General features: G+C 32.4%; 4 protein-coding genes across 5 annotated transcripts in view; 2 read left to right on the forward strand and 2 right to left on the reverse strand.

Moving 5' to 3' along the window:
- The first annotated feature begins 477 nt into the window (after positions 1 to 477).
- LOC140047409 (alpha-centractin) lies at positions 478 to 9,952 on the forward strand. The gene is made up of 10 exons (XM_072092427.1): positions 478 to 608; positions 2,159 to 2,223; positions 2,435 to 2,549; positions 4,483 to 4,569; positions 4,894 to 5,018; positions 5,273 to 5,489; positions 5,748 to 5,840; positions 6,237 to 6,473; positions 6,825 to 6,865; positions 7,790 to 9,952. Exons 1-10 carry the CDS (start codon positions 561 to 563, stop codon positions 7,890 to 7,892), a joined length of 1,131 nt encoding a protein of 376 aa, XP_071948528.1. The 5' UTR covers positions 478 to 560; the 3' UTR covers positions 7,893 to 9,952.
- Positions 9,953 to 10,016: 64 nt separating this feature from the next.
- LOC140047407 (mannosyl-oligosaccharide glucosidase-like) lies at positions 10,017 to 15,194 on the reverse strand. Its single transcript, XM_072092423.1, has 2 exons — positions 14,255 to 15,194; positions 10,017 to 13,980 (listed from the first exon to the last, which is right to left on the reverse strand). Exons 1-2 carry the CDS (start codon positions 15,188 to 15,190, stop codon positions 12,064 to 12,066), a joined length of 2,853 nt encoding a protein of 950 aa, XP_071948524.1. The 5' UTR covers positions 15,191 to 15,194; the 3' UTR covers positions 10,017 to 12,063.
- Positions 14,696 to 19,488, forward strand: LOC140047408 (KICSTOR complex protein kaptin-like). 2 transcript variants are annotated; one of them, XM_072092425.1, is made up of 3 exons: positions 14,696 to 14,803; positions 15,618 to 15,792; positions 17,486 to 19,488. In XM_072092425.1, exons 2-3 carry the CDS (start codon positions 15,633 to 15,635, stop codon positions 18,589 to 18,591), a joined length of 1,266 nt encoding a protein of 421 aa, XP_071948526.1. In that variant the 5' UTR covers positions 14,696 to 14,803; positions 15,618 to 15,632; the 3' UTR covers positions 18,592 to 19,488. The 2 variants fall into 2 exon arrangements, with proteins under 2 accessions (XP_071948526.1, XP_071948525.1); XM_072092424.1 differs by lacking the exon at positions 14,696 to 14,803 and having other exon boundaries at positions 15,498 to 15,792.
- A 1,232-nt stretch (positions 19,489 to 20,720) lies between these two features.
- Positions 20,721 to 27,462, reverse strand: part of LOC140047838 (uncharacterized) — a 73,579-nt gene continuing 66,837 nt past the window's right edge. Inside the window, exons 32-39 of the mRNA XM_072092870.1 lie at positions 27,100 to 27,355; positions 26,432 to 26,613; positions 25,860 to 25,985; positions 24,202 to 25,659; positions 23,907 to 24,047; positions 23,464 to 23,658; positions 22,937 to 23,042; positions 20,721 to 22,844 (exon numbers count right to left, since the gene is read on the reverse strand). Coding sequence (XP_071948971.1) covers positions 21,058 to 22,844; positions 22,937 to 23,042; positions 23,464 to 23,658; positions 23,907 to 24,047; positions 24,202 to 25,659; positions 25,860 to 25,985; positions 26,432 to 26,613; positions 27,100 to 27,355 — 4,251 coding nt within the window. The 3' untranslated portion in view covers positions 20,721 to 21,057. The remainder of the gene's footprint in view (positions 22,845 to 22,936; positions 23,043 to 23,463; positions 23,659 to 23,906; positions 24,048 to 24,201; positions 25,660 to 25,859; positions 25,986 to 26,431; positions 26,614 to 27,099; positions 27,356 to 27,462) is intronic.

Consider the following 27,462-nt stretch of genomic DNA (forward strand, 5'->3'; position numbering starts at 1 on the left):
GTACCCAAATTATTTACCTTGAATTTACCTTGAATGATGCAGTTCATGACTTTTTAAACAAAGAAATATTATGCATGATAATGCTCTTATTAATGTTACCATGTAATGTAAAGCATTACATTTCAAATAAAACAGGCTGTTTAATAATAAATGTATTATTCATACCTACTGCCTGTAATGACAGTAAATACAATAGCTGTAATGTCAGACGTGTTCTTGTGGCGGACCACACACATTTTTTAAAGATATTCTCTCTTTTTATATTACCAATCTAAAATAATTCTTTTAATTATTCGTTATTTTATAGGCCTATATATTACTATCATATGTAACAAAATTACAATTATTGTTTTTTAAAATCGTACTAAGTACTATACTACTGTATGTGGCTTTTTTAAAAGTTAACAAATCATATATACGTAAAAGTCCAGCCGTCGAAATATTGTTACCAATTATACAGTACTCGACGATTGTACAAAGGAGACTACAAGAAAATAAGGTGTGGAAAGTTCGAAAGATAGTAATTTTTTCGTGCACAATATTCCGTTAAAATCGACGGGATGGAGTCATATGACGTTATTGCAAACCAACCTGTTGTAATTGATAATGTACGTATAATAGTAGTTTTATTTATATTACATATCTTTTGTTTACAGCGTTTGAATAATTCTCATTATGTACAAGTCGTCTGCATGAATCAGTAGGTACTAGGCCCTATCTAATGTATACGATGGTGGCGCCCGATAATATCCGACTGCCAAAGATACCCTGTTATCCCCTTCGCGTTTGCAAAAGCCGGTTCTAGTTAAGGCCTAGCATTTATACGGCATATTTTAGTGTTTTTAACTGTTTTAACTCCTGAGACTGTTTAAAAAGTAACTACTTTAGGCCTGCATTCTTTCCTAGTTAACTGTTTTAAAATAAATATGTACTGTATAATTATTATTAATGTTAATTTAATAATTATTATTATTCAAAATTAATAATTACTTTAGTTAAGTAGGCCTCCTCCTAGACCTAGGCCTAGTATCTAGCCTAAAGTAATAACATTTTAAAAATGAAAAAAAAAAATATATTGATACTGATAGCCTAGCTACTACGAATATAGATCACTCCGGCCGCGCTTCACTCCGGCCGCGCTTCAATCCGGCCGCGATTCATTCCGGCCGCAGCTATGGAGCGCCCAATGAGTCTTTTACAACCGAGACACGTTTTTTGTAGAGAATCAAAATAAACATTTGTAATCATACAGTATATTTTTTCTCTTTCAGGATCACAACAACATCGCAAGTGTTTTAAATTAGGTCTAATGCTAGAACAAAATAATTTATGTGTTTTATCCAATGTAATAGGCTAGTATTAATTGTAATGTGATTAATTAATGTAATTTATTGTAATGTATCCTATATGTCATATTATTTTTATCATATATAAATTAAAATATAAAATCATTGTAAATTGGACTGTACAAAAATGATATATTAATTCTTGATACAATTCCAGGTAACATTAATTAGACGGATATTTGATTATTTGAAATAAATAAATTAATATTGTAAATATTGTTATTAACTATAATTAGTAAGTATGGGTACTGGCAAGATAAAGTGTTATAAAAATAAGGGTTTTAACTAATTTTTAATGTTAATAAATGTAAAGCTATAAAAATAAATGTACATAGAAAGAAATTAAATATTGTTATTCAAGCATTAATTAGACGGGTATTTGATTATTATTTTATTATTGAATTTAATTAAGTTAAGTTTAGTTTGAAAGAAAAAGCAGTTCCAACTTCTTTGAATGTTATTGTTAATGAAACAAGTAAAATTGTTGCTAATAAATATTCAACTAGTTCCATTTAAATTCACCAAGAATTTGTTATAACACTGAACAGTATAGAAAACGTAGATATGGGCGCTCCATACTAACGGCCCCTTTGCACAGGAAGTCGAATTGAATAGCGGCCGGAGTGCATAACATCGCGCTAAACTGATACGGCGGCCGGAGTGAAGCGCGGCCGGAGTGATCGGCTACCGCTACTACTACTATTATTATTTACGAATGAATGTATACGTGAATAAATATGAATTTGATGAATAAAATATGTCTATAGTACTCTAGACCTTTATAAATAAATTAGATGTTTTTCTTTTTATAGGGGTCTGGTGTTATTAAAGCAGGCTTTGCTGGAGATCAAATCCCTAAGTATCATTTTCCAAATTTGTAAGTACACTTCTTAGACTTTGAAATTATAGACCCTTTATTACTGAAGTATTTAATCATTTAAATTAAAACCCAGTCAATTTTTTTATATGAATGTATGTACATTACCAAAAATTAGTTTAATTTTGTAATATTAATAGCAGATTCAAAAGGAATTATGTAAATTAAAACATTGTATCGTAAATAAGGTATTTTTTATTATCTTTTATAGTGTTGGGCGGCCTAAGCATGTACGAGTAATGGCTGGAGGCTTGGAGGGTGACTTATTCATAGGTCCAAAGGCCGAAGAACATAGAGGTCTACTAAGTATAAACTATCCTATGGAAGTAAGTATCAATTGATTAATTGAAACAGAAATAACATCTTTCATCCTCTTTCTTAACCAGTTATCTTCAACCCCTTTCTTACCAGTTATCTTCATCCTTTTTCCTAACCAGTTATCTTCATCCTTTTTCCTAACCAGTTATCTTCATCCTCTTTCTTAACCAGTTATCTTCATCCTCTTTCTTCACCAGTTATCTTCATCCTCTTTCTTAACCAGTTATCTTCATCCTCTTTCTTCACCAGTTATCTTCATCCTCTTTCTTCACCAGTTATCTTCAACCTCTTTCTTCACACCAGTTATCTTCATCCTTTTTCCTAACCAGTTATCTTCATCCTTTTTCCTAACCAGTTATCTTCATCCTCTTTCTTAACCAGTTATCTTCATCCTCTTTCTTCACCAGTTATCTTCATCCTCTTTCTTAACCAGTTATCTTCATCCTTTTTCTTAACCAGTTATCTTCATCCTCTTTCTTCACCAGTTATCTTCATCCTCTTTCTTCACCAGTTATCTTCATCCTCTTTCTTCACCAGTTATCTTCATCCTCTTTCTTCACCAGTTATCTTCATCCTCTTTCTTAACCAGTTATCTTCATCCTTTTTCTTAACCAGTTATCTTCATCCTCTTTCTTCACCAGTTATCTTCATCCTCTTTCTTCACCAGTTATCTTCATCCTCTTTCTTCACCAGTTATCTTCAACCTCTTTCTTACCAGTTATCTTCATCCTTTTTCCTAACCAGTTATCTTCATCCTCTTTCTTAACCAGTTATCTTCATCCTCTTTCTTAACCAGTTATCTTCATCCTCTTTCTTCACCAGTTATCTTCATCCTCTTTCTTAACCAGTTATCTTCATCCTCTTTCTTCACCAGTTATCTTCATCCTCTTTCTTCACCAGTTATCTTCATCCTCTTTCTTTGCCAGTTATCTTCATCCTTTTTCCTAACCAGTTATCTTCATCCTTTTTTCTAACCAGTTATCTTCATCCTCTTTCTTAACCAGTTATCTTCATCCTCTTTCTTCACCAGTTATCTTCAACCTCTTTCTTACCAGTTATCTTCATCCTTTTTCCTAACCAGTTATCTTCATCCTTTTTCCTAACCAGTTATCTTCATCCTTTTTCTTCACCAGTTATCTTCATCCTCTTTCTTCACCAGTTATCTTCATCCTCTTTCTTAACCAGTTATCTTCATCCTTTTTCTTAACCAGTTATCTTCATCCTCTTTCTTCACCAGTTATCTTCATCCTCTTTCTTCACCAGTTATCTTCATCCTCTTTCTTCACCAGTTATCTTCAACCTCTTTCTTACCAGTTATCTTCATCCTTTTTCCTAACCAGTTATCTTCATCCTCTTTCTTAACCAGTTATCTTCATCCTCTTTCTTAACCAGTTATCTTCATCCTCTTTCTTCACCAGTTATCTTCATCCTCTTTCTTAACCAGTTATCTTCATCCTCTTTCTTCACCAGTTATCTTCATCCTCTTTCCTAACCAGTTATCTTCATCCTTTTTCCTAACCAGAATATCTTTATCCTCTTTCCTAACCAGTTATCTTCATCCTCTTCAACAGTTATCTTCATCCTCTTTCTTCAACAGTTATCTTCATCCTCATTTACAAGTTATATTCATCCTCCTTCCTAACCAGTTTCTTCATCCTGTTTCTTTAACAGTTATCTCCAAACCTCTTTCTTCACCAGTTATCTTCATCCTTTTTCCTAACCAGTTGTCTTCATCCTCTTTCTTCAGCAGTTATCTTCATTCTCTTTCCTAACCAGTTTCTTCATCTTTTTTCTTTAACAGTTATCTTCATCCTCTTCCCCAGTTATCTTCATCCTCTTTCACCAGTCATCTTCATCAAATGATGGCACTATCACTAATTGCAACAGTGATATAGAACTGATTATAGTCTGTTTGTTAGCAGTATTTGTTGTTTTTTTCAGCATGGAATTGTTACAGATTGGAATGATATGGAAAGAATATGGCAATACATTTACTCCAAAGATCAACTTCAAACATTTTCAGAAGAGGTAAGATTTTTTCTTTAGAAAATCAATTGCAAAAGCTTAGCATACATTAAGATACAGTACTAACTCACAAACAGTTCTTTAAATGTCAGTTTCCACTCAACTCTTTGCAAAACTCGACAACCCTGGGATAGTAAATAATGTCTGCTGGTTTTCTGGAAATCCAATTTCAGAATGCATCTTAAATACAGAAGACTTGTAGTAAAATGTATTGGATTTAACTAAATTGTTAGCATATAATTTGTGCACCCGCATTAGTGTGAACCAGACTATAATGTATGAATTATTAATCAACTTAAATTGTCTTAACTGAATTATATCTACTAGCATCCTGTGCTGTTGACTGAGGCACCATTGAATCCTAGAAGAAATCGTGAAAAGGCTGCAGAAGTTTTCTTTGAGACATTTAATGTCCCAGCCTTATTTATATCAATGCAGGCTGTTCTAAGTTTGTAAGTAACAATATTTGTTTTATAGGCTTAGGGAGTAGAGTAGGACTCTAGTTCATGAATAAAATCTGACACTAGGTCAAGATTAAACCTTGGGATTGGAAGGCAAGCATGTTAACCACCAAGCTACAGACAAGTATAGCCCTCAACCTGTGCAAGATTGCAGAGCATTATTACTTTAGCTTTAACACGATATTTACCACTTTTTTTAGTTTAGTGCGTAGGATACTATAACAAAATAAATTGCCTTCTTACAGGTATGCTACAGGTAGAACAACAGGTGTCGTCTTAGATACTGGTGATGGTGTGACCCATGCTGTACCCATATATGAAGGCTTTGCCATGCCACATTCCATAATGAGGGTGGACATTGCAGGGCGTGATGTCACTCGATACCTACAGTTACTGCTGAGAAAAGAAGGCATGAATTTCAGGACTTCTGCAGAGTTAGAAATTGTCAAGACAATCAAAGAGGTAAACTTCACATTGACATAAAATGTAACAACCATTCAAAAACCGGTTCTCATCAGATCACAAAAGTTAAGCAACAGTGCGATGCAGTTTGGATGGAAGAGTTGACTCTTTGAGAATACCACATGCTTTATAGACATTGTAAAGAGATATTATGTAATGATAAGGCATATCAGACAGAGAGGTATAGGCTTGAGACCTGTCTGCTATATTGCTTGTATTTTATTTAACAAAATTATTATTATTATTATTTGATTTTAGAGAGCATGTTATTTATCAAGTAATGCAATTAAAGAAGAAACATCAGAAACAGAAAAGACCGTTTATACACTACCAGATGGAAGTACAGTAGAGGTAAGTAAATACTTCAACAACAAGCAACATTCAATAATAACAGGGGTGGGGTGGAAAGAAGTTGTCCGAGAACTATTTGAAAATGTATATTTAAATCCAGGAACATCAGGGTTCATATGTCATTAAAACCTTAGAAAGTCATTGAAAATTTGGCAGTCATTAACATTTATTCATGGAAAGAAACAGATGCAAAAATGTATTTGCTTTAATATGACATTTTAATCTGACAAGTAAAATTGTTAAAGTCATGGAGATTTTGCTAGAAATGTCATGGAATTTTTTTTATTGAATATGGTGGTGTATAAAATAAAATTACAGAAACATAAAAATTGGTCAGTAGAACATACATTTTATTGAATATATTTAAACCCTTGTTGTATTTTTATTTTATACTAGGTCGGTGCCGCTAAATTCCGTGCCCCCGAGCTTCTTTTCCGACCAGATTTAATTGGTGAGGAATCTGAAGGTCTTCACGAGGTGCTCACTTTCTCCATCCAGAAATCAGACATGGATTTACGTAGGACATTGTTTGCTAACATTGTTTTATCAGGAGGCTCAACATTATTTAAAGGTTTTGGTGATCGACTTTTGGGCGAAGTAAAAAAATTAGCACCAAAAGATGTCAAAATTAGGGTGAGTAAGTTTGCATGATATGTAGAGTTGTTATAATTTGACGAATAATCACTTCCCTGTTGTTCAATGAGAATGTAAATTAGCAGATTTTAGTGGACATTTACTTTCAAATGCAACTCTTACTTTTATATTAATCACTACAATGCATTGATTGATGTTTTTATAAATAACATAATTATGTTTAATTAACAATAAAAAAATGTTGCCAAAAAAAATACTACTAGGCAAAAATATAAAATAAAAGTAGAGTGCATATTTTAATTTTGATAAATGAAGATGGAGCATTTCTTGTTATACTGCACATGTTTCTCTAACAATAACATTTGCAACATATATCTTTATTTTCTACAGATATCAGCACCACAAGAAAGACTATATTCAACGTGGATAGGGTAAATATAAGAATTTTAATGTCAATTTTTCTCCAAACATTCATGTAATGTACTTGCTCATACGTACAAATGTAACTTTGTATACACATTACAATGTTTTATTAAAGATGTATTGTCCCTTGAAACACAAAAAAATTAAGGTCAAAATATTCTAAATTTAAATTGGCCATATCAAAGTAATATTAAAGTTATTCACCTTAAGTCGAAAATTTGATCCAAAAACAACAGTTTTACGTAATTAACAGCTAAATTTGATTACATTTCGTCTGGATAATTGTCCTGAGCGGAAAGTAAACAAAGATTTCAAACCACAAGTATACATTATGCATGATGCTAATTAGGATTGTTTACAACTCGTCACGGATGAGAAGGTGTTTTCACACAGATCGCGAGGAGGTTTATGATTATGCATGCTGAGTAGCCAAACAAGCGCGTTGCATTATGAGATATGTTTTGATAGAAGACTTCGACTGGAAGTCAAAGTTATTTTTTGAACCAAAAAACATCTGTATTTCAGTTAAATGATTTTTTTTCCGACTCATTTTTGGTGAAAATTAATAACTATTATGATACTTCAAAATGATCCACTTTTTTTCGAAATTTTTTTTTTTTTTTTGGGGGAATTTGACAAAGGGACAATACATCTTTAAACTACTGTATATGGAAACTGCACAAATGTATTTACTTGCCTGAATTGTAAAATGAGTGTGGTCATCACTAGTCTGATTTAGTCAGGCATAGCTGTTGTGTTTTTTTTTTTTTCCTCTTCATGATAAAGTGCCAATTAAATCCTTAATGTTATCTAGTTAAAAAAACATTTAAAATCAATAATGAATTTGTATTTTACAAGCGACGTTATATATCGTGTACAAGGAGGAATCAACTTTGTGTATATCTAATGAAGATGTTTTTTTTCTTTTACAGCGGCTCAATTTTAGCATCGTTAGATACATTCAGGAAAATGTGGGTATCGAAAAAGGAGTATGATGAAGATGGTGCCAGAGCTCTTCATAGAAAGACCTTCTGATCAAATTGATTGTACATTATGTGTGTATGTGTTGCAATTCTTAGCATACAAAGTGCTCAAAAACATGTGTTTTAAACAACATAGTTTCTTTTCATTATCAGAATATGAATCTGGCCGTTTAATTCATGTGTATGATTGTATTCTGTATTCCTCTAAGGTTTGCCAAACTCTAGGTCAAATCATGGGGAGTCTCTACGGTCCAATAGACAGTAAAATTATAGTACAGTCTGTCTTTATATATCAACCACCTCGATTATAAAATAACATTGTTTCTTCTCTTTATCAGAAAATGTAAAATCCATTAAAGATGATTTTTTAAGTTGGCAAAAAACCATATTTAATAATTCTATACAAGAGAACAATAGAGTTTATTTGGTCTAAGTCTGATACGATAAACAATCTGCCTGCCTGGTAGTGGTTGTTGTAACAATTCAAATTTAACAATCTTGTATCCCATTGGGCAAGTAGAATGAAGGAACTACTGTATATGCATTCAAGGAAAAAAAAAACTTTATATATAAATTTTCTTTTAAATCTAGTACAGTAACAAAATAGATAAACAAAACCAGTTGTGTTTAAAATATAACTATGAAAATTACCTTTATAAAATAGAATTATGCAGTTTAGAAATATTTTCTGTTCTTGTTCTAATGGTAAAATTAAATTAACCTCCTTTATTATAAATCATCATGATTAATGTGCCAGGTATTATGATGCTGGCAGATTGTTATAATTATTTTAAATCATTCTCTTTGTGTTCATATCCATTATTTTGATAACGGTCTGTGTTTCATTTTAAATTACATATATTTATTGTTTTGATTTCCTTTAATTAATGTTTTTAGAGGGTAATTAGATTTTATGATCTTTTAATTTATGCACGCATTATTATCCAAAAGATATAAATAAAACATATAAACCAACATTTTCATATAATGAAGACCAAATTTGAATTATCATCTATGTATCTTAAAATAATGTATATTATTAGCCATGATAATAAACATAATTTTGTGCTTAAAATGTAATAAAAAATCTAATATTTACTTAATGATCAATATATAAATTAAATACAAACACAGCTTTATTTATTTGGTTAAGGTAGTTTGTTTTACAACCCCTGCCACTATTTGAATTAATATCTAAAGCGTATCACCGGCAGCTGAATATGCCGTGAAGCATTACAAATATTATAAAAGTTCAATTTAGGACTAAGCTCTGTGCTCAAATTATGGTAGTAATTTTACATCATCGTGTCCATATATGGGCATTTTGTTTGTTAATGTAAACAGAGCTTTATGCCTTAAACCTTCGCCAAGGAAGTGTCTCGCGTTAATATTTCTATAAAATAAATGAAGAATTTTAATTGTAAATTGTAATGTCTAAAAAAATACAATAAACTATCACTCTGTGATAGTTGATTCTTTAAAATATGTAGTTAAATATTATTGAAATATTAAATCAGAAAACATGCTTTCTACATTTATAACCAGTAAATCTGTGTAAATGTATTATCAATCCATAGATTTATCAAAGACGCATACCGTATGTTCCCAAAACTGGTTACTTTATTTGTTAACATACATGCCGACTTTGGAATAAGAAAAGATGGTAGGGACATGAACTTAGAGAATTGTTTCACCAAAACGTTTATGTTTCTGGAGATGGTTTACATCTATTATAAACTATATGTATTTACAGTACTGTATTGTTCTTTAATTTAGAATGAAATTGTTGCAACAAATACAATACAGTTTCCACATAAAAACAAATTAGTATAGCAAGTTAATTAAAAGGTAACCTATCAGCACAATTGAATTGGCAAGGTTGACTGGTATGTTTATTATGTTGTGTAGAGACTAGCAACTCTCTGTAGATGCTGTTTAATATTAGTATCCACCGGCAACTTAAATTCTGAAATTGACCGGTATATTTGTTTTGTGTTTTTATTTAAGTCACTATCTATCTGAGTGAACAGTTGGTTGTACTTTATTCATTATGTGCTTTTAATGATATATTGTTTAAACTCTGTGCACAATTAAAGAATGTATATAAATACAGTATTCTGTGTTAATGTTGTTTCCTTAAAACACTGTACAGGCCAATTTACACAGACGAGCGGAAACAGTAAGCGCAAAACCACTGCTGTTTGTCCTACGAACTATAGAATGTGTATATCCTGAGAAATTTTCCATTTAGTGGTCAAGAAATAAACATAGCTTCTATTTAACCATTTGCAGTTACCGCTCTTTGGAGTAAAATTGACCTTGCAGTGGATGAATCAATGCTTGCAGGGTCGCTCCCAGGCCCCATGAATAATAATATACATTTTGAAATACAGTACAAAAGCTGGAACATTGGGTTAGTTCAGTGAATAGCTGCATGGTTCAGCACATTCAATTTATTTTTTAGGTTCTGCGTAGTCTGCCTTCCATTTCAAAATCCTGGATACACCACTGCATATAATAGGTAAACAATAATATCTAAACAACCACTTTTAAGAATAGATCACTAAACAATAATACCCAAATAACCAATTTTAGGAATAGAAAGAATTTAATTTCAAAACATGAAAAGCAGAAATAAATAATAGAGTATCATTATTTTCTCATTGATGCAGTACTGAAAAAGCATCACGAAACTGTACTTTATAACTTAAATTAACAAATTCATTTGATACAAATTATATAAACATCCAGGTATTTCATAACTTAAATAACAAATTTAAAAAACCAATCAAATTTACCTAAACCAACATATTATATTTCCAATTATATTGGATATTCAAAATAATATATATTCTTAAGTTCATAACACAGTAGGTAAAATTTATATGGCCCAATCACGTCATGACAGACGATAACCTTAGGCCCAAAATATTATTTAACTAAGCTAAGTACTTCTCTGCTACGTATGAGTTCTGTTGGGTTCATTTATTTGTTAAAATTAGTTTTTTGCGCTATAGTGAATTAATATGGGTGTGTTACATTTTAGGAGGCTCAGCGTTTTCTGTAAAAAGATAGGACAAAGTTTCAACATCTATTATGAAATACTTTACTATAATAATATAATAAACACAATCAGTTTTTTGCTAGGATGTACCATTTACAATAATTTAAACAGCTCCTATTGTCATTTGTTATTAATTGTTGTAAGTGCAGGTATCATTACTGTATTTAACTAACATTCTGTGGGACTAAATCAATACATAAAATGTATATCAATAATTTACCTTTTATTGGTGCATATAATAGTAACCAGTATTAATTATTTTAATGTTTCTTGTTCGGCTAAATTCAACTACATAGCTTGGCAGTGTGTTTCAAGGCTTTTGATATTTTTATTATTTTATACATTTATAATTTTTGAAATATGGCAATATCACAGCTTTAAAAACAGGCTTTTTATAAATACTGTAAAAGAAACACCAAATTTAAATAAAGTGACATTTCAGTTCAAATTTGAATTTATCTATTTATTTATTTATTTATCTCACATGATAAACTTTCAATTTCAGTTTTTGATTAACCTAAAATGGTTTTTGGAAAGAAGATTCAATTATTAGATTAGAGGTTTACATAATACAGTACTTGTACTTACTGTACATTTAGATGCCAAATCAATCAAAAACATCTCTACAGTTCTCGACATAGTCTTTTAAAATGTACAACTAAACCTCCTTTAAATTAATAACATTTTGACATGTTCCTTGGATCTATATACAAATAAATATGTGACCTGATGAATTTTAGTTAATAAAAAAAAAAGAAAATTTAAAGTTACAGCTATATACAAACAAATGAGAGTATAGTATTGTTGTCACATTAGTGATATACGGACAATAGTGATATTATACGGTTATTATTGGAGTTAAAAGTTGTGATCTATTTTAAATATTAATGGCCTGGTTGTCAGCTGCTTTTTATATTAAATTCCCAAAATAGCCTGTTAAAATATCAGTTTTTTTTATATAGTTTCACACAATTTAGTGAGATTTTTCTTGTTGCAACATCTTTGATTTTGGTTAAGTTACAGTAGTTACAGTTTTAAATGTTCAAGTCCAAATATGATTTTCATGTTGAGTATAAATTTATAAAGGAATTTTTTCTGATTCTGAAAATTAACTGAAACAGACTGAAAAATTGGGAAGAATATTAAGTAAAAAACATCTTTAATATCGCTCTGCCATCATTAGGACAACTAAGGAAGTCCAGCCGGTAAAGGGATGAGTTCCTTGACCTTTACCATTGACATCACTATAGTGTTCCCAAACATATCCAGACAGATCATACTGCTTCAGGATGTTAGTGATCAAGTTCTTTCGAAGTTCCTGGTATAGCTGCCATGCTGTGTCACTGTGTGGACCATCAATGTTACTGTAGTGATTGAGGGCACGAACTGCTAGAAAGTTCATATTGATCCATATTGTTCCTCGCCAATACGGTGGATCATGCTCTGTATTGTACTTCATGTACATTGGATCAGATTTTGAAAGAGATCTCAGTCCATATTTTGTCCAAAGAAGATTAGGGTCTTTGAGATCTTTTAAGACATTTCCTAACTTATCAGAGTTTGGTTCAAGTACTTGTAGCAAGAAAGGGAATAAGCTAACATAACCAAAAGAATCTACAAACGTTTCCTTTGGTGGTGATCCTTTTAACTTTCGAACCATTGGCATTTTTGGAGGAGGAGGGATTCTTTTACCAGGTTGAGGCTTGGGTGGAGGAGGTGGCTGTAGTCTTTGAAGAAATACTGTTTTGCTATGGTTTCCAAAATCACTGTAAATCATTTTAGAAGGTGACCAATGAAGTTTATCTAATAGAGCATTATCTGTCAACAAGTTATGAGTAGCTTTATAAACTTCAGTAGGTTCATCAACTTGTTTTGCTAAATCTGCCATTATGCCAGATGCTAAAGCCATCCAGCATCGCAAGTCAATATGTCTTTCACTATCAGATGGGTGAGATGCCCGTGGAAAATCATCAAGGCCGGATGTCAATGTTTTTGGATTTAATTCTCTGTCTGTTTTAGAATCTCTACCTCTCCAGCGATATGAGGATGGAACAGGCCCAGACTGAGTCGTGTTGTACCAATTGTACCATACTTTGAGACGAGGAAATATTCTTGAAATAAACTGTTTACTGGTTTCAGCTTTAGAGTCAATAGTTCTCAGGATTGATTGAATCGAAAGAAACAACGTTGGAGGATTTGCATTCTCATTATTTTGCACTACAAATTCATCTGGTACTCTACTTCTCGCTTCCTGACCTAAAATCTGTTCCCGCGGAATCCATCCTTCAATATTCATCAGGTCAAGCCAGTGACCAATAATGTCCATACTGATATCTGGATTCCACTGACTGATTAATAGATTATGGAATCCTTCATCCCAAAGAAATCCTCTAGGAAAGAAAGAACGAGATGGCACTGCAGTGTATAGAGCACTTTCCCAGTAATCTACAGGCTTGTTGGTGTACTTTGATTTTACAATTGAGCTTCCGTAAAAGTATCCTATCCCTCCAATCAAATTGCTAAGGATAGCTTTAGCAATTTTAATCTGTTTTGCACTATATCCCTTTTTAACGAGTCCAAACTTTTGCTCAAAATCACCATCAAACTTAGTCTTATATTTTGCTAGTTCTTGGTTTAAGACTAATCCAGAAAGATGGTTAGGCCTCTGAGCAAAACTACCAGACTCAAAAACAACTTCCACTTCAAATGGTAAAGTGAGAGTTACTTGATGAACCATAAAATTTGGTTCAATATCTGTTATCTGATTGATTTTAAGTATATCACCAACAAGTCCGACAATTTTTTTCCCGCCTTTAAATGGGTAGGACCGAAGACCAGTCTTCATGACCACGTCTTTCAGCACATGTATGCTTGGAGAGTAGGTGCTTAAATAATGCGTTTTTATAGTATTTTTCGACTGTAGAAACTTCATAGTGAATTGTCCAAGTTCATTGGTAACACCTTGGATCTCTTGCAGATATGTGCCATCGGCTGATGTCTTGTACTGCATTTTGCCATTTCCGTCTAATGCGGCATAGAAGAGAATTGATACAACTGACGTACTATTCTGTTTGGTCTGAAATTAAGAATACAATATTTGCAAATAAAAAGTTTATCGTACAGGCCTATCACATTGGGATGAAATTCAAAATTTATCTACTGTATTGTATTAATCAAAATTGTAAAATAAAATTTATCATTTAAAAAAGGGAAATGAAAATATGAATTTACAATGAACAGTAAGAAATATAAAGTGCAATACAGTTTAATAAAGTAATTAATAGTTCAGATCATTCAATAATTGTTGTAGGACAAAGGAAAATGTAGCAGTATATTGTCAAGGAACTTACAGTATTTTTTCCAGATATTCTGACTGACCAATCTCCTCCGTGATCACCACCAGGACGTTTTACAAATTCTGTCATCAAGGTAAAACCTTTTTCCACAATTTCTTGCACACCAAAGTTAACCCCATCATGCATCAACCATCCAAACTTTGGCAAAGCATCCGAATGTTCACAATTGTGCCGAACAGAAAACTTTTTTGCAGGTAAAAACTGAGTAAACCACATTAAACCAGTAACTAAAGAGTTAGAACTTCTTGTACGCATGCCAAAATATGATCCCGGACGATATGTTCCCCAAAACCTATCATTTTGTGTTTGTTGAGATTGTTTTAGCGACACATGTTTGTTGTTATTAATATTACTAGTAATGACCTTTGGTACATCCAAAGGAGTATATACCTTTGATGCTAAGCTGTATGTATACCACATGTAGAAACCTATTGACACTGAACTCAAGATAACAACCGCAACAAAACGTAATCCGATATTTGTCTTGGCTGCTGATAAGATGCCCTTCTGTTTGGACGACCTACGTTGCGAAATACCACCCTGGTTTGTAGTAGAGCCATTATTTACGGAAGTAACTTCCATTTTGTTTGGACCAGGGGGGCTTTGAATATTCCTTTTTCTCGCCATTGTACCGTCCTCTTGTCCAGAAACTGAAGTATGGAAGTCACCAATATCAGTATTTAGTTCTAATAATTCATTTTCGTTGGGTAATTCTACAAATTTTTTATCATTTTTACTCTCAATACAATCACTTCCTGATTCCTTAAAATTCTTACGGGAAAACCCTTCTAATTCACTATTATCTTCGTTTATATTACCGAAATCACTTCCGTCCAAGCCGTCGATGTTTCCTGTTGACGTGGACTGGCAAACGAGCCCATACGGGCTTTTTACCTTTTCTTCCCCAGCAATTATTGCCATGCTGTCCATTTTCTCAAGCCTAGAAAACGCTGGATTAAAATGAAAGACCTAAGCTGCTAATATTTAATTTATTGGAGGAAAGCAAAATATATTAATTATTATAGCCTTACTAAAAAATTAATTTATTTATAAACATTTATTATAATAGTTTATTTACTATTTGTTGAATTTATTTATAGAAAAAGTTCTTTAATATTAAGATTAAAGAAGTACTTTTTCATATTTTTAGTAAGTTAGTGTGTCTCAGTTCGCTCGTTTTTAAAAACACAATGAGGGCGCTATAGTTGTTATGATTTTTATTTTTAACACAGGAAAATTAACTTGCTTAGCCCTTTTCTCTGTGTGTGCGGCAAAAGCAATTTAATAAAAAAAAATAACGAAAATGGCGCAAGATAAATACTTTCACGAAGCTCATTTCTGTTCTTTGTCTTCACAGGGCAATGTATACGGCATGACTAAAGTTAAATCTCAGGTTGATCGGTCTTTCAAGATACTTGTGTCATCTGGGAAAGCTGGGCAGATCACATGCATTGGGTTTCAACGTGATGAAACAACATCTTCCCTGAAACCTATTTCAATTGAGCTTGAGGCTGGAGACCTTTCCATTCCAGGTGTGAATGACGTCATTCATTTTATGAGTTGTTCTTCTGGTTTTCATTAGAATCAATACGGAGTTTTTAAATGATAACATATAGGCCTAGGCCTACAAACATTAATTAGGGAACTTTTAGACCATGTGAACATGGAGGTTTACGATGAAAGCGGTCGCGTCTGAAATCGGTCGCGATAAAATCAACTTCCGATATTTTGTATGGCGCGCCACTAGAGCTATACGTTTGATGATATCGTTCGCGTTTAAAATCGGCCGCGCTATTTTGTATCTCGCTCCATACATGCTAGCAGGATATACATTTTCTTCGTTTATATGGTCTAGATTTAATTTATATTTTTTAGAAACTAGATAATTTATGTGGCGATTTTTTATTTTGGTTAATAAATATTTATAATTATTATTTTTTTATTTCACAGGTCACAGAGAAGGACTGTGTCTTGTCAAAATGGCCATTTCTAAACACGTTTAAATATTTTATTAGGCATATAATAATTTACCTCTATTTTATTATGTACTCTAATTAATATATTATATAGGGAATATACGTCTGTGTCTTTTATTATGCAAAAAATTACGTAAAAGAGAACAATTTATTAAAAAACAATAATTGTTACAATGTATAGCCCGTAATACTTAATGCATACTGTGGCAGATATATCATATCCATGTCGTTAACAACTTACTATTGGATCACCTTATATCATATCCATGTCGTACTATTGGATCACCTTTTTATATCATATCCATGTCGTACTATTGGATCACCTTATATCATATCCATGTCGTTAACAACTTACTATTGGATCACCTTATATCATATCCATGTCGTTAACAACTTACTATTGGATCACCTTATATCATATCCATGTCGTACTATTGGATCACCTTATTTTACTTTCTATTTTATTTATGTCCGTATGTAGGATAATATTAAGTATATAATGATTATTGTTGAGGCAAATCACGTGTATATTTTTATTTCTAATGTTTAGGCCTAAAATAGTTTCTAGTAAAAATGATTATTATATGCGGATCATTTTCATTAAAAATGTATCTAGTGCATCCCATGCAAAATAGCACGACCGATTTCAAACGCGACCGATATCATCAAACGTATAGCTCTAGCGGAAGTTGATTTCAGACGCGACCGATTTTAAACGTGACCGATTTCAGACGCGACCGATTTCATCTGACACCAACATGGACGCCGTTCACGTCAATGTTTTTAGGTGCACAGGCTACAGCAAATCCATTCATATACATAGGCTAGTAGCGCGCCTAGCCCCCAAAATTATGTGAAAATCCAAAAGTTTATATTCAACATAGAATATTGTGAAAAAGAAAAAAGTATCTGCATGCACATGAAGAATAAGCAAACCACAGTAGAGAATGAGTACAATTACATCGTTTATGACCCCCAAAGAAATCAGCTGCATAGTCTACCACCTAATCCCTAGATAAACCTAATCCCTAGATAAACCTAACCTACACTATAACTGAACCTGTTAGCATCTTTAATCTCTTCCACCCAACAAAAATCATCCAGCCGATATCGATGGCAGTCGTAGTATCTTGTACAGTTGTACAGTATACCAAACTTAGACTTTCAAAATGTTTTTAGATTGTTTCAGAGGAAGCTTCAGAAATTTAAATATCTGATAAACATTGGTGTATTCTTACTTTTTATTTAGATGGAGCTGAACTGTTGAGTCTTGACACTTTTCAGTTAGATGATATTTTGCTACTTGGATTCTGTTTCACAAAAGAGGACACGATTGACAACAATACAATCCAGTGGCTAAATGCCTCCAACATCATCTCCACCCAACTAGAGCCTGGCGCAGACTTCACCGTGGCAGGTTTAATGCAAGGTTTGAGTTCTGTTGAACTAGATTTTAACTGTCTCTTTCTGAAACATAGACTCATCAAGCAAAATGGCATGACTGTCCATCTTTGTTTGATGAGTGGTGATGACTCTAAAGTTCACTTGTTCACTTTAGAAAGAGAGGATTTTGGAAACACAATTAAATGTTGTGAAGTATCATGCGAGATTTTTTTCCCAGAATTTAAAGAACTTGAAAGCTGTGTGATTTGTCTTGATTTCTTAGAAATCGGGGACAAACGAATTTCAGCGATTGGTTGCGACAATGGCTCTGTATTAGTATTTGTCGTTGACTTGAAGTCGTTGCACATATTAGAATCTTGGAAAACGAGGCATGACCATCCTATCATTGTCGTTAAATTGTTCTCCAACATGATCAGTCCAGATTCTAAAGCTGCATTAGAAATTTGCCATTTGTTGGCATCTTCTGTTACAACTACCTCTGTTGTTTATCGTAACATTTTACAAAATGGATTTACAAATGTGAAATCTCTTTACAATTCAAATAGTCATGATTTAGTGATGTGTGCATGTGTGGCCGATATTGATTGGGATGGCGAACCGGCGATCATACTTGGCACAAACGGTCATTGTTTATTGGCGTACAAGTGGTATTGCGAGGATAAAACTACATTGACAATTCAAACTTCAGACTCACCAGGACAAGATGCAGAAGAGGAAGAGGATGATCTCTGGCTGCCAATGGAAGAGTATAGATTAACATATATACGTAAATTTTCTCATCCATTAATGGGGCTTGAGTATGTTGACATGACTGGGGATGGTGTGTGTGAATTGGTTATCTTATGCTCAGATGGAGTAAGGATTCTTCAACATAATTTGGAAAAAGCAAAAAATGAAGTTATGGAAAGACTAAAAAAGTTTAAAACGGTAAAAGATGATGACAACAAATAAGATGATGACAACAAATAAAATGATTGTGATAAATAATAAAACATATACACTATGACCATTAGAGTTATTAAAATGAGACAATATTTTTTGTACAATTGTATTGTCTTGTTTCTGCTTTTTTTATGTTTTTATATATTTTATTTATTTATTTCAACAATATTTTATGGGGGTGGTCCATCCAGCATCAGTTGATCATTAGGGACCCTCAAACAATACAAACAGAAAATACAAAATAAACTATAAAAATACAAAATTAACAAAGATAAAAATAGTTCGCTTCGCATATCTTGTTCAGTTCACAATGTACTGTACCTTTGTACAGAATTGTAGAAGTAAACTTTACGTTAAATTTCCCTCTGTTGTAAATCTATTTTATGGATCAAATAATCACAGTAGAGGTGAGTTCATATACTGAGCTTTCGATTTGCTCGAGTGCTCATAAATGTATGAGACAACTCAATGAGAACTAGAATTTGACACAGAAAAATGGATATAATATGCGTATAAATAAGATCAAGCTTTTATATTTGCCTATAGTACTAGTGGAAATATGCAGATGAATGGATATAAGAAAAGTTGTTATTCAAAATAATAATGAATGTTTATGACTGCTCTATTTTTAACGAGGCGCAAGCATGAATATTCTCTCTATCCGACCATTACAAAACATTCATCACTTATTAATCAATTTATCCATGATAAATCAGTGCTCCAACTTTAAACGCAGAGTAGAAAAGTTATAAACAAGTTGATTTCCGAACGTGATCAGTCAACATTGTGTGCCAAAAATTCTCACAATTTTAACTTGCATTAAAGCATGTTCATTATATATTTTTTTGTTAAATGGGGCTAATTTCAAGTGATGTGTAATTGACCAATCAAATTGCAAGAATACAATCAGGTGTCTTATAATATCAGTATTGAATAAATAAAGTAAAATCCATTTCGTAAGTAATCAAGCTTTATTGACTCAATTTATTAATCTTGATATCACAATTAAATTGCATTTAATATTAATTCTTTCATTTTGTACACACTAGTTTACATGGTAAAAATCTTAGTCTTTCACAATTAATGTCACAATTTTTAAAATGCTGAAGCTATAATAATATTTATGTACACCATATTTAATTCTACCAAAATAATGTAGTGACTTATATTTATTAGTTGTGGCATTTATTATGTCACAGTCGTCTTCCCCACCTGCTATAGGTCTACAAATACAGCATACCCAATCTGTCTTGGACCTGATAGCCTAGCCTAAAGTGATGCCTTTTAGGCTAGCTAGGCCTAGGTCCTAGAATAAATAAGCAGATTGAATATATAATATAATATATATAATATAATTTATGCCAACAACGTTTTTAGTTATACGCAGATAAATCGGATGCTATGGCCTCTTATTAACTATAGAAGTAAAAAATGGACACCCCCATAGTCAATGTTACACAATTATTTGTAATTCAAATGTTTAAACTTACAATTTTCGTCACTTCTTTTAAGTTTAATTAATTCATTCGCGCCGCCGCCGACAAGTCATAGGCCTCGTCGTCGTACGTATGTGGTCTGGTTGTTTGGCTATTTTATTTTGCACATAGAGGATGTTCCATGTGTGGCCGCCGGTCTTCACATGTGATTTACGTGTCGCCGATTGGTCAGTAGTTCAGTTGTCTGACTTAATTACGCATGTGCATCCGGGTTATGTAGCGGTTTGTTATTGATGACGTAAAAACCAGAATTTAATTGTCTCGGATTTAAACATTGATCATCAAAAACAAAATGCAGATCTACTATTTTTCTTGTCTCCAACATCCTAAAAAAATGACGTTAACCAAATTTGTGTAAATTTATCTTTACAGTTTTAAACTGCTGTTTTAGGTGCTCCAAATGCAAGATATACACATATACACACGTATGTATGTATATATACACAAAAAGATGTACTTAGTCCAATGCTATTTTGTAATAGTTTATTGCAACTAAATTAACTGCTGATCTTTATTTTCAAATTATATCAGAAGTTTTTGTAATATTACATTATACTATAATATATATAATATATAATTTTTTAATTAATTTTTAATGTAACTAATGTCTACCATTAATTTTTATTTATTCTTTTTCCACTTTCCAAGTACAAATAACTTTACTTTTTAAAAAAACAGTCTGATTTATGCCTATTGCATTGATTTAATCTTTTACTCTATATACACAGTAATAAAGTATTGCATAAACTTTATAGACTTTCATTTATTTTTAAAACATATTCAAATGTTTATTAAAATCAATAAATATAATAGTTCATTTACAATTTAATAACAATAGAATTGCTCTATTTTTATAACAAATAATTAAAAATCTGTAATATATATATATATATACTGTATACACAAACCATTGTGAATATATAGAATCCACCATACACTGTATTGCATTTGTAGCTGTGTCTACAAGCTCTTCGAAAGTCTAACTCCCACCACATAAGTTAAATATTCTGTTTGAAACCGAAGAATTCTCTCCATCTTCTTCTAAGGTTTTAGATTGATGAGATTCGTTCTTACTACTACTCCTTTTAAGGGATGATGACTTGACTCTTTTTAATGAGAACCTTGACCCTTCTCCTTTACTTTTGACCTTTAAGCTTCCAGAATTCATTGGTCGCAGGCTCTGTGTTTTCTTTATGTTTTCAAAACCTAACTGATTGCTATTGTTGGTATTTGTTGAATTAGGTGATGTTTGGATCCTAGGTGTTGATTTAGTTCTTTGATTCTGTGATATTTGGTGCATGGCATGCTTCTTTCGCATAGGAGATGAAAGTCCTTCTGAGACAATACTTTCATCATCTCCAAACTTAGCAAGAGGAACAAAATATGTTGGAAGAGTTTCTACACTCTTTGCTTTTGGAGTCGAAGTCTTTGGTGTCGATAGTGCTTTCAGAAGATTTTTATCAATTGTCTTCGTACCTTCTGGTACAGTGTACTGTATGGATGAATTGCTGTCTGTAAGAGAATCATTAGTAGTCGAACTCTCCATCGTAAGTGTCATGACAACTTGTTTAGAAGGCGACTTTTCTGGAGAAGGTTTCTTTGCGGGTGATTTGGTTTGTGATAATTTTATATCACCATTTGGATTTTTTTTCTCCATTGTAATAGTGATTATAACTTGCTTCCTTGGGGATGAAGTGAATAGAGTTTTGTTTACTGTTTGGTTTGGCGTTTTGTTTTCCTCATTAGGTTTTTCCTTTATGCTTATGCTATTGTTCTCTTGAGAACTAATGTTATCAACATGAGAACCATCTCCTCTATCATTCTTGGGCGTCTCTAAAAGTTTTTCAACATCTGATATAATACTCTGCAATACATCGTCAGCAGTTTTGTCATTTTCATAATTGTTTTTGTCCTTATCTTGATTGGCAAAAGGCTCTGAAGTTTCTTCAACCTCAGTAGTGATGTTGATATCCATTTCATCTGGTACTTTGTTAGATTCCCTATACTCTGCAATTGCATTTTGTATAATTTGGTTAATGTATCCTGCTACCATCTGCAAATCAATATCTGTATCTCTGTTTTGTTCAACAGTTTTGTTTGTTTCTTCCAAAATGTCTAAATCATCCTCGCTCTCTTGAGAGCTAGCTTTTTCAACATTGTTCTCTTCTTCATCATTTTCCAGTTCCAAATCTGAATCTGATGAATCGTTATCATCATCACTATCTTCATCACTCTCTTCCTCAATCATGTCTTTTGCTAAATATTTTGTCTCTTTTTCTCTCTCATATTCCTGTTCTTCATCTTCGCTGTCAGATGTTGTGCTAGAGTCATCACTACTCACATCCTCTTTTTCGTCTTCTCTTCCTTCTCTCTTGACATTTGTTTTCACCTTCAATGCTTTCATTAGTCTCTTCTTCTTTTTACTTCCCTCATCTTCCACTGTTTGTTTCTCCTTTTTATCTTTTTTCTTCTTTTCTTTTTTATCATCCTTGACTTTCTTTTCTTTTTTACTATCCTTGTCTTTCTTTTGTTTTTTATCATCCTTGTCTTTCTTTTTCTTACTCTTCTTCAATTTTTGTTCAGCATCTTTCATCTTGGCTTCTAATAAAGCTTGTTTTTCTTTTTCTTCTTTCTTCTCCAATTTTCGCTTTTTCTTGTCTTCCTTTTTTGCTCGTTTTATTTCAGCTTTTTCCTTTTTCAATTCTAATTTCATATCATCAGGTCTAAAATCCTTTGGTAGTGTTTGTGCCTTTTTAGCATCAGAGCCTAGAGTAGAAGAAAATTTGAATTTAATATGATTAACATAAAAAAGATCACAAATCTACAATTGATATGCATTAGTGATTTGTTACATTTACCTGAACGCCGTCTTGTCATTATTGGTGTACTCTTTGGTGTTTTCTTTTTTGTACTTCCTGCTGAACGTTTCTTGCGGAATGGGTTGCTACCATACTTCTCAAATACCTGCAGATCAAAGAAATTTCAGTTTTAGCAGACCTCTTAAGCTGAATACTCCATGTTCGTACTTTATAGGGCTATATGATTAAGGCGTGTAGTTTTATGACAGTGGTTAGTAACACAATTATAGCATGTAATAAATGGACTAGTGCTGTTCTGCCATACAAATTTGAACTTTACTATGAAAGCCACAGTGGTCTAATGGTTATGACATCAGCATATCAAGCAGAAGGTTCCGGGTTCGAAACTCGGTTGAGGGCAACTTTTTATACATTCTCACAGATTTCCTCATCGTTTATATCACCGGATGGTTTAGAATTAATGTTCTGTGCCTAATGTGTTTATATATATATATATATATTTTTTTAATTTTATCTATGGACTAATTGCTTTGTCATAAAGTTGTCTATAATAATAATAATATTACCTCCTCTCTTTCTTTAATCAACCACCTTCCTTGTGTAGCCCATTTATTCTGAGTGCGGTATACATTTTCGTCATCATTTAGGATTGTAACCATTGCTTTTTCTTCCATTTTTTTCCGTGTAGTAATATTAAATACCTCTTCAACAAGAACATATGACATCAAATTTCTGTCTATTCGATGAGCTTTAGCAAGGGCCTAAATGTTTACAATAAATGAAAGTAAAGGTTTTTAATTAAATTATAATATTTTTATGATATTTTAACCTGACAAAGACAAATAGTAATTTAAAATTTGATAACAAAACACAGGTAAAATACAGATTAAATTTATTGTTATATGGTCTATGATTAAATAGCATATCTAGGTTTAACTCTTTATTACAGAGGTGTACATTCAAAAGTGAAAGTTTCAATGTCAATAACTATTCATGAATAGTTCATTACCTGTGCTATGATATGAATTGCGGGACTTCCCATATCTGCTTTGAATACTGTGTAAGGTTTCTTTTTGGAGATATTGTGAACCCAGATTAGGAATGTTTCATCACCTGTTGGGAATACACTTGGCTCACCTGAATCATGTACCTATAAATCAATGTCGAACAAATAAGTAATTAGTTATTTATTTTATTTGAAAAATGCAATTGTTCTTACTTAATCTAATAATCAAACAGTGGTACTACTCCATTTAATTGCATTTTGTTTAGAAAGTGGTATTTAGAAAGATGAAATGACTCACCTTTCCTTGGTACTTTAAAAGTAGCCTTTCACCACCTTGCCACTTCTTGACAATGTCAAGAATCTTCTCGTCTGGATTTAGTTCCCTTTCAGAGATAATCTGTTCATTTCCCGTTACTTTTTGTCTAAGATTTACAGTAGAATGTTCAGCATCATCAATGTCGAGAATGTTGTCTGTTGGTTTGGTTTCCGATGACTGCATTTTAGCATCAGATGAACCTTCTACATTTAAAATGTCATCTCCCTTTACAACATTTTCTATTTCAGAAGGTTTTGGCACAATAGTGTTTTCTAAACCAAGCGGCTGATATGTATCAATAGTACTTTGTTTGTTGTCTTTTTGATAATCATCATTCTCATTCATGATAATGACTTTGGTTACAATATAATCAAGAATGCACTTGACTGTAGCCTGAACTGTAATATCACTTTCCTTTTCTTCCTTGAATACTTTAATAGTTTCATTACAAGTTGCTTTCTGAGTGTTGTCAACTTCAACATCATCTACTTTCTCTCTTCTGATATCCACAGCATTTTGTTCTCTTTTGAAACTAGCTTCATCTGTTTTTTGTTGTTTATTAATCCCTTCCAAGCTATCACCACCTTCAGAAGCTGTTTCAAATCCATCAGAGTCTGATTTAGACGAATTGTGGTGTTCAATGTTGCTAATATTAGTCTCATTGCCTTCAAGCACCCTCCCATTTGTATCATCAACATCTGTGTCTATGGTTGTTTCTAAGTTTTGATGATCAAATGTATTGTCAACTGCACTCTTTAGTGATACATCTGTATCATTGGATAAGATGCTTATTGATCTCTTATCTCTGACATTCAATTCTAACTCTTTTTCAAAAGATGTTATTTCATTTTCTATTGGGGTTTTTGCTGTTTTTTGGTCTTCAAACTCTTGCAACTTAGTACATGAATTATTAATGGGTTTCTCAATTATATAGTTTACTTCTTCAGCGACTGTTCCTTCTTCTTCTTCTTTCTCTGATGTTCCAACAATAAATGAAGAATGAACTTTATCTATCATATCATTGATAATGTTAGAAACAATTGTCTCACTATTATCAGTTGTATCTTGAATGAGTTTATCCAGTATTGACGCCACCAACTTCTCATTTGAATGTATTTCTTGTGAATCTGGACACAACATAAAAACATCGTCTAAAACCTTATCAAGTATTCCTTTGATGTAGACTTGATCGCTAGAATCATCTGTAACCACATTGGTAATCTCTGTCTCTTGCGTGATTGTTGATATCATGCTGTCTATAACATCTCTAACAATGTTTTCAACTTCTTCTGCAGGTTCAAGAATATTGTTGATGCCATCTAACTCAATAGAATCTGTTCCCTGAATGCAAGACAATGATGCTGCCTTCTGATTTAAGATTTGTTCTACAAGGATGTATTTGTCCATGTCATCAATGGTTAGTTTCATTTTTCCCATTGCCTGATAAATAATAATAACAAGATGCAATGCAATGTAAAATCTACAACAAAATCAGAGAGCAAGTCCATCTAGTGGTAGTGTATTAAATTAATATATACCTCTCCCTAGTCAGCCTTGATACTCCAACTCCCAGGTGTAATAAATAATAAAGTGGTTTCAGATATGTTAAAAACATTTAAAAACTGTAATTCATAATTTACCTGTGCTATGACTTCACTGACATTGGTTTCATGATTGACCTTTAGCATGGAACTTATCTCGGAGGGAAGAACACTATGTACCATAATCTGCACCATCTCTTGCTCCTCTTCAGCATCATTTATAATCTGTAACAAAATTAATTAATTCATTTACTGGGATATTTTATTTTGATTTGGTTAAATGTGAGACTCAGACCTATAAATGAACCATTAATCTTTATGAATAAAAAGAACTCATTTAAAAAGTTTGGGAAACATTTCCAATAATCAATGTGAGGCTTTATTACATGGTGCAATTATTTATACACACTTTCACCGGTATTCAAATACAGTTATGTGTTTCTATGATTATCCTAACAGCTGACTAACTACACTGTTTGAGTATTAAAACACTTAGCAAAAAAAAAAACTTTGAACAATAACACAAATCTTTATGGAACAAAAAACTTTAAAAGTTACAAATTAAATTGTTAATTGATATGTATGCCTTAAAAAGGTAGATTATAACCAAATCTCTCAATCAATTCTCATTTATTTATAAATTATTGTACTGTATAATAATATAATTATACCTTATGATAAACCATGTTTTCATCACAGTCAAGTCCTATGTAGAAATATAAGAGCTTGAGAAGCTTATCACCCCTAGCTGTGCTGCCTTCCTCTTCTTGCATGGTAAGCTGTGAGTGGATGAACAACATTGATAGTTCCGATGGCATGTTTTGTGCAGAACGCAATCTAATATGTCGATAACCTAAAAGATTAACATATAGTATGATGTATTTAAGCATCTAATACCCTTTTCACACTTGCAAAAATTAACAACCTGTAACCAAGTTTGCATAGCGTGAAGACAATCTTGTGGAAAATCTCCAGAGATTTCACAATGGACCTCTGTGAAATAAAAAACACCAATGAGAGGCCTGTTTTTTTGTTCTGAGATGTTTTGAGTTGTTACAGAGCGGGCATGATATTGCCCTGGTATTTAACTGACCAAAAACGTGTAATAAATTTGTACAAGTTGTATTGTAACCATTTTATGTACTAGAAATGAAAAGGGTATTTTTTTTTACCATATTTAATGAGGGTGATCCATCCAGCAATTGCTGATCATTAGGGACCCTCAGATGTTCACAAGACAAACATATACACAAGATGCTCTACATAAACAAAGTCTTATTACAAGTATTTGGGAGTTGAGTTTATGTTTTTTCCTATAATCGTAAGAAATAAACTCTACCTGGTTTTAAGTGCATAAGTGGTATATACCGTTGAGTTGCTATACTCCCTCCATCAGTAACAGCAAACCTCACAAAGGCCATCTCCTCAAATCTGACATTAAACGTGAATGTTTCCATCCACATTGGGTTAAGCTGGTTGTGGGAAACTGATTTTGTTTTGGACTTGGCACAATCTGCAGGTATACCTAGGATTTCTACCTCTACCAGAGGGCTAGCAGATGGGTTTTTTGGACAAACATTCTGACCAGATATCACCTGTAAATTAAGAGGGTTAAATACCTTTTAAACTGTCAATCTATACTCAACAACTTTAAGCCAACAATGGTAAAGATATAAAAAGTGAAACTAAAACTATTTTAATG

This window comes from Antedon mediterranea, chromosome 4 (assembly GCF_964355755.1).
Source record: "Antedon mediterranea chromosome 4, ecAntMedi1.1, whole genome shotgun sequence".
In the NCBI taxonomy this organism is placed as follows: domain Eukaryota; kingdom Metazoa; phylum Echinodermata; class Crinoidea; order Comatulida; family Antedonidae; genus Antedon; species Antedon mediterranea.